The following is a 7233-nucleotide window of genomic DNA, read 5'->3' as shown; positions in this document are numbered from 1 at the left end:
CTGTCTCATGCGCTACTCATAGTAGCCTGAAAACGTTAACATAACCAGGCACTCACGTGTGCAACAGATTACAATTTATTCCAACCTTGTGATAGAAAGTAGCATACTTAGCCTCCTATTATTATTCTTTTATATTACGTTTCTGATTCCCTCGTATTATACTTAACCTCTAGCCATCTCATGTGTTGTTGTTCCTTTTTTTCCCTCTCTGCCTATCGATAGCACCTAGCAGAAAATCGATATCACCGGGCTCTACTGTCTTACTGCTTCTAACATAAAACCCAATTATTTACCGACTTGAAAAAAAAAAAAAAAAACACCAAACCCTAAAACACAAGGGTCTACTTATATAGTATGTAATCAATTAAATCAAAGCAGTGACTCGAAGATGTTGCCCCAAATGTTGGCTCTCAAATCACCAGCATTCACTGCGATGAATCAAACAACTCTGCAAGTGTCCGCTACAGCTTGTGCAAGGAATATGGCACGCCTGTAGTGAAGGAAAGTACTGGATGCTTGAACTGACTTTAACAACCTGAATAATTAAAGGTTGCTCATTAGCTGAATGCAGAGTGTTAGCTCATTAGATGTCAAGACAATCTCATTTCTCAATTTTCACATTCAGTTGTTGGTGCAACGAGGCTGAAATGTGTTACTACAATTAACAGTAACACCTGGGAGCCACGATTAGCTTGAGTAGTGTATTGATAGCTGTGGCACAGCAATACGTGCTTGTAAATATATGATTGGACAGTAACGACAGTAATATCGGAGGGTGTAAGACATATATTGTTTAGTCTTTTGCCGAAGTACAAAGTACACAACAGTGACAAAGGCTCAATGGACTACAACAGTAAAGTGAAATTTGAGTTGAAGTCAATCCTACAAAGGCTACCAATACAAATAGTACATTCATATATAAAGTGCGCTGTGGTTCCGGTATAGTATCACAGCTGTAACACGTACCGAACAATTCAACCAAACAACAGTAGCACCGCTGATGGATCTAGTATAGTACTGGCGCAGCCAGCAGTATACTCGTAAAATACTTTGTCGTGTCACACACTTTCTTCCTGGTACCGCTTTTGCCATTCTCATAAAGGTTCCGAAAAAAGCTCCAAAATATTTTTATAGAAAATATTATGCGACAAGTATTACGCATAAACTTGACCAAAAATGCACAACCTCAAGATCTGCTGGCCAAGATCGTTTGCGTCAGTGGGTCATTTGGTACACTTACGAGACTAAAAATTTTCTATTCGAATTTTATGCACCATACCAGGAGGAAAGCTCACTATTCACAAGATACGACACTGCCACCAAAGACACACAACACCTTAAGGGAACAGTTTGGAATGGCCTTATCAAGTTGAGAAGTTGAGAAACAGATTCTTCCTTTTTGCATACACTGTCACATTACATGCTCTCTACTCCTGTGCTGTCGCCAGCCACGAATAGCAGGAGGCGCGTGCAGTGCCCTCATTACACCGTTTTGCTACAGCCGAACACTGGTGGGGCTTCTTTTGACAAGCATAAAAACAATGAGCCTTCAGCCACTGATAGCGAGCCAATAGTAGGTGCAATTACAGCTCTTGCCCAATGAAGTCATTTGTAGAAGCTAGTCACCTGGGACATTTATAAAAAATATACTTCACAAAAGTGGCTCTACTTTTGCGAGTTACACAACCTTGAGATCACCAACTGCTTCAGTGCCATCTGTTTACTGTTGACTTATTTGTGCAGCATTATTCACATTCCCCTTTTTTTCAGCCGGACACCGTTGACATGTTTACCAAGGTCGTCTACATCAGACTGTGTCGTTAAGTTTTGCATTGCCACTGCCAAACATTCACCTTTTGTTTCTGTCAGATCTCAAGCAGATGCTTACAGGGCAGTGGTGTATCCAGAATCCCAAGCATCGAGGGGTGTTAGAAAAAATGGGGGGAGGGGGGGTCAATTAAAGTTACATCATTACAGCTTAACATATCATTACAGACATGGGCCTCAAGCAGAACTCGTAAGGGCACCCCCTGTAGGGGGTACACATGTGAAAAAGTTAGGGAGGTATCACTGAACATTTGGGGGGTGTAGGGGGGGAGGGGTTTGGATAAACCACTGTAATACAGGGTTGTGCAGGACATTTTTCAGCATATAAACCTGCTAATTTGCCAACAAGTACCCAGCACTAACAGGCCACAGGTGAAGTGGAAATCAGAGACAACAGACGGTATTGATGATGCTGCCTAACACAGCAGCCTAGTGTGCAGCAGATGTTTGTACTTCCTAAAGTGTACCATCTCGTGGCTAATATTTCCCGAAAAGACTTCTTATAGACATGAGTGGCAAGTAATATATTGATACCCAACACAAATACCCACATGACAGGTCTCGTACATTCTGCAGTTAAAAGCTGCAATATTCCTGCATTCATTTACAGAGATACAGTAAACTCTCGTTATAACGAGATCGCTTTTTTGAACTGTCAATGAAAAAAAAAAAATTTCAACCTTATCGGAAGCTTCATGATGCCCCATCCGAAGTCTATTCAATTAGCTGGATTAATCCTAGCCAGTGGTGTCACTAGGGCACATGTCACCCCTCTAGTAACGCCACAGGTGCCAGTGAAAGGTCATGCGCTATGAACAGAACTTCACCGCATCACTGTATGTGGAATAGCGTTGTCACTTGTGAACTGACCACAGAGTGGGGCGCACGCCCACTATTTTCAACTTCTATGAAAAGACTGCAATATCATTCCGAATTATGATTCGGTTCTGTGCGCTTCTGTTTTTATAGCGTATGGCAATCGCGGCTTATACCTTTGTTAGTTTTTATTACGCGCAGATTTAAAAGGGTGCCAGTCTATCCAGCACTATTATCTGTTCGCCTGATGGAATGCTTGTTTTAAGCGTTTCTGCACATTTTCCCCGATGCTACCATAAGAGCTTCTATGACGCTTCCGCTTCTACCGAATTCCAACGTATATAGACTTTTTTTCCGTGTCCCGTTGACTTCGCCGTAACGAGGGTTTACTGTATGTTAGTCACCAAATTGCAGATTCCCAACTCTCTTGACTACATCAACAGGCTGCTTGACTTTGACATTGCTCGCTCAAAAACTGCGACAGAAAGGATCGTGGCCCTACGCCACTTTCCTTTAAAGGGGTTATGACACTTTGCATCAAGCTGTGCAAGACAAATCTAAAAGGCAGTCGTTTGTCTCGATGTTAACTTGCGTTCCAAGTTTTGAAGCAAATGCAGTAACAGACGCGTAGAAATTTGGCACCGTAAATACTGAAATTTGTCCAGCTTTGACAATACGGCAGGCACATCTGCCAATGACAAAACCGCAGAAGAGGTAATATGTCGAGGTATGTGTGGATGCTGTTATATCCGCAGGTCCGCGTGACATCCTGGTTTACAGATAAAAATGAAGCGCTTTGAAAACCAGACGCCTCTGTGGTAAGTGCAAATATCCACACTTTACCAGCAAATAAGCATTAGTGACTCCGTCAACAAGAACTAGGGGGAGCCCTAATTGAAAGCTCGCAGTGAATCCAAGGTGGTGTCACAATGTGCCATCTCATGCGTTGCTGTGCCTTTAACTGCTGCTGTTGCTACTGGATGACATAACGTTCCTGAGAAAGTTCGCATGCTGAAAATATTTTTTCTTACAAATGGAATGACTGCGGATGTGCAGGTATAGTCGATACAGGTGCGGAAGCACATATTTCAACTAGCGCGGATCTTGTCACGCGAATGCAGTCCTATCCATGATCACCTCCAGTCGTATGCTTGCAACAACCTATAGGAATTGTTCAGGCTCCCAGTCCGATGCCAGAGCTAGACGCTGCAGTTTAGTTAACGAAGTACGGCACGTAACAAATAGCTTTTTTGCTCAGTGCTCTGGTGTGCGGTACATAGCAAACTATACAGAACAAAGTGTCACAGCCCCTTTGACTTCTAGTCTTCTCATCAAGGTCCTGTTTATACGGATGTTTTATTTGCTCTAGAACAGCAGTCATATTTTAAAAGCTTCCCATATAAAACCTCTAAAACGTAGAACATCGAAATACACAGTACAACATGTCGTTCGCCGAGAGCCCTCTCGGCACCATATATGTGCTCTTTATACTAATTTCTGTACTTTGTTCCATCCTTGTCACACTTTGAAGGTGAGGTTTGAGTAAGTATACCTGAACTCCATCGATATAACAACGTGTCATTTATGGAGATGAGGAAATCTGCAAAATCTTGGCATTGGCACATATATTCGAGCGGAACGACTTCTAACAAGACTTGTTTCTCGTCCCCTTCGACAGCCTCCGCTTGCTCAAAATGACTCGCGACAGTTGCGACCCGACCTGGCCGTGGCTTGTCAAATATCCACAACGGTGTCTTCAGCCACCCAGGACATTCAACCGAGGTAGTTTCAAATGCGGAACTGAGAAGGAAAATTATACCTGCTGAGAGACGGCTCAGCGTTTCGGGTAAGCGCAGAGCTAGTGGATAGGGCTGCTCTGAGTGACGAAGCCTGAGCACTATTTTGGTCAGGTCCATCTCCATACTCTCGGGACCACCTCTGGATACAGAACAAGCGCTTTGCATAGATACTTCGCTGGAATAGCCCAGCATCAACGCGAGATCGAGCAGGGGTTGGGAGCAAAACTTTGAAATGCGGACGTTTTCGTACGGACGGCCCCGGACAATCCAGGAATCTTTCGGGACGACTCGATCGTATTCTTTGTGAGCAAAGGCCGTGTCAAGCTGCTCCTGCCTCTCGAACTGACTTAGCTGTTTGATTATAGCACCAACGTTGTCCTTCCACCAATGCTTATTCGTGCTGCGTTCCACGAAGCTCACAACGTTCCATCCGCGGAAATCTGCCACGACGCCTTGTGTTCTTGTGACGCCGTGCAAGGGCTTTGACGCCGGCTTGCACGGGTACCTTTCCATGTATAGTGCTGCCACCACGTTTTTGACCTGCTTGAGGTACACCGACAGCTGAGTGTTCTTTGACATAGAGAACCAGTGGACATTCTCCTGAATTGTGTATTCTTGTAGCTGTTTAAAATAACGAGCACAGTTGTACAGTTGCGCGAAATAATCTCTCGGCAAATAGCGAAGTGGAAAGCGAAACGAACCGTTCACCAACATGTCCGAAAGAACATCTGGGACGTTCTGTCGCAACTTCAAACAGACGACGTACACCTCAGAGTTGCCTGGTTTGCTGCATGTGGGCTTTTTAACGTGTACTTCCTCAAAAATACAGTTGAGTATGAAGAGAAGGCAAGCTGAGCAACTTTGAAAAAATGTGAACATTTTCAGTACAAGGTTACCACCCTTTGCGAGCAGTTTAAGAGCCATGGCCACCTCTGCACAATGCAGTGGTGCCACTGTTGCTTCTTGTTCCGCTGGATCATCTTGGCAGTCGACGCTGCCGTCTGCAGTAACTAAGTCAAACAGTTCCTGGTCCTTCATGAAGTCATCAATGCAAAAACTTGGTGAAAGAACGTCACCAGTTTGATCACGACCAAAATACCAGTGGCCTAGAGTATTAAAAATGAGACGATCATCAGTCACCGTTGACTTTGTGCTATTTCCTTCATAGTAAGGGTTGAGAGTTGTGGCATACCAGCACCAGTTTACGGCTCGTTCTTCCAAGTAGTGTTGAAGCGCGGAAATGAAGGCACCTGGGGCCTCGCACAGGTGAAAAGAACGGAGGGGCTCCGCCTCCGCTACACCAAATTCATGTAGTATCTCGTAAAACTTGCACCACGCTTGGGTGAGAAGCGTTGGGTTGGCGGCACGACGGACTTGAGCTAAGACGTAACCAGCACGGTTTGTCCACGCAGTGTGGCGACGCCATTCTACGGGTTCCATGCAGTTGAGCAGACTCTTGGTTAAATTCAGCTCTGCTTTGAGCTGCTGCAGCGCGGGAACTTCCCACTGCGCCTCGTCTACGGTCCATGCTTTCTCAGAAGGAAGACACCAGGAATTAGATTTCTGAAAGGTAAATACCCTTTCGAATAGGCAGTTTGCTTCTGCTAAGGCAGACATGTGGGCAGGGCTCTCAGGAATCGATCATATTATCAAGTTTCACGGCACGTTCAATGGATGCGCAATCAGGCGTCGCGCAGGAAAGAAAGCGCTGTTCGTACGATTCACTTCGCGGCTTTGTGACAGCTGTTGGCCATACTGTAAACACATTTGCTAATATAAAAGCGCCGCCTCCACCGCAGCACCACTGTGAGTCACTATCCCATTCGAGACGTCGCTACATCGTCACAAGTTACCCTGCATTTTGTGTTTTAGTGCGTGCTTTGCCTTTGCTTTGGCCTGCATCCAAGGTCGAAAATCGAAAACAAATAAACGAGCGACCTCAGTTTTGCCGACATCTATAATTGTCAGCATTATACTTCTTTCTAGCAGCATACTTTTCTTAAATGTAAAAAATGTAATTCAATAACCCCATAAAAGATCCGATAAAAACGTGTTAGGGATGACTCGCCAATGGAAGTAGAGGGAGCGCACCGCTCAAAAGCGCGCGCTATTTGAACGTGTTCCTCGTCTGCGGCATAGCCATAGTCACTGACATAGACATTGATAATTTCATGACTTCTATGCGAAATCATGAAATCATCAATGCTGTTGGCAGACTAAACACAGAAACGACACAAAGACATATCGAATATGGTCCGTACGGGAGCAGGCCTTCATGTTTTTCTTTTTTTTGTCTGGTATAGTGTCCCGCTAAATGGCGCAAAAGATTAATTTCAGGCAAAAGGTGCAAAAGATTAATTTCAGGCCTCGCTCACGGTACAGCCCATATCGGGTTCAAATTGTGTTATATGACTCACTTGACTTGTATGAAACAGTCACGTGGGTGCAAGGGCGGATCCAGGATGTATTGCTGAGGGGATAAGTTGATCAGAACCAGGACGTCCGGACCACGGTGGTCTGGACCCCGGCCCTTCTCCCAGATACACCCCTGTATGAGGTGTCTGTACTATCTGTGTCACGTACCGGTTTTGTCTTTGTAGGCGGATTGTGCTGTGGAGTAACACTGAAATTAATTTATCAACTTGTGAATATCGGAGGAAGTATTTTTTTAAAGACATCCAATTAAAAAAAAAAAAAAAACTGAAACGAAAATTTTGTGAGATGGCACAATTTTTCGTCAAAAGCATGTAAATACACCCCCTTGGTGTGTGAATAAATGTGTGGATAAATA

General features: G+C 44.4%; 1 protein-coding gene across 1 annotated transcript; it reads right to left on the bottom strand.

Moving 5' to 3' along the window:
* Nucleotides 1-768: 768 nt before the first annotated feature.
* Nucleotides 769-6343, bottom strand: LOC135391343 (cap-specific mRNA (nucleoside-2'-O-)-methyltransferase 2-like). The gene has a single exon (XM_064621588.1). The coding sequence runs from the start codon at nt 6057-6059 to the stop codon at nt 4134-4136; it is 1926 nt and encodes a 641-aa protein (XP_064477658.1). The 5' UTR covers nt 6060-6343; the 3' UTR covers nt 769-4133.
* Nucleotides 6344-7233: the final 890 nt, after the last annotated feature.

This window comes from Ornithodoros turicata, chromosome 4 (assembly GCF_037126465.1).
Source record: "Ornithodoros turicata isolate Travis chromosome 4, ASM3712646v1, whole genome shotgun sequence".
NCBI classification, from domain to species: Eukaryota; Metazoa; Arthropoda; class Arachnida; order Ixodida; family Argasidae; genus Ornithodoros; species Ornithodoros turicata.
The sequence above is the reverse complement of the archived record's forward strand: the minus strand, read 5'-3'. Positions and strand labels throughout refer to the sequence as shown.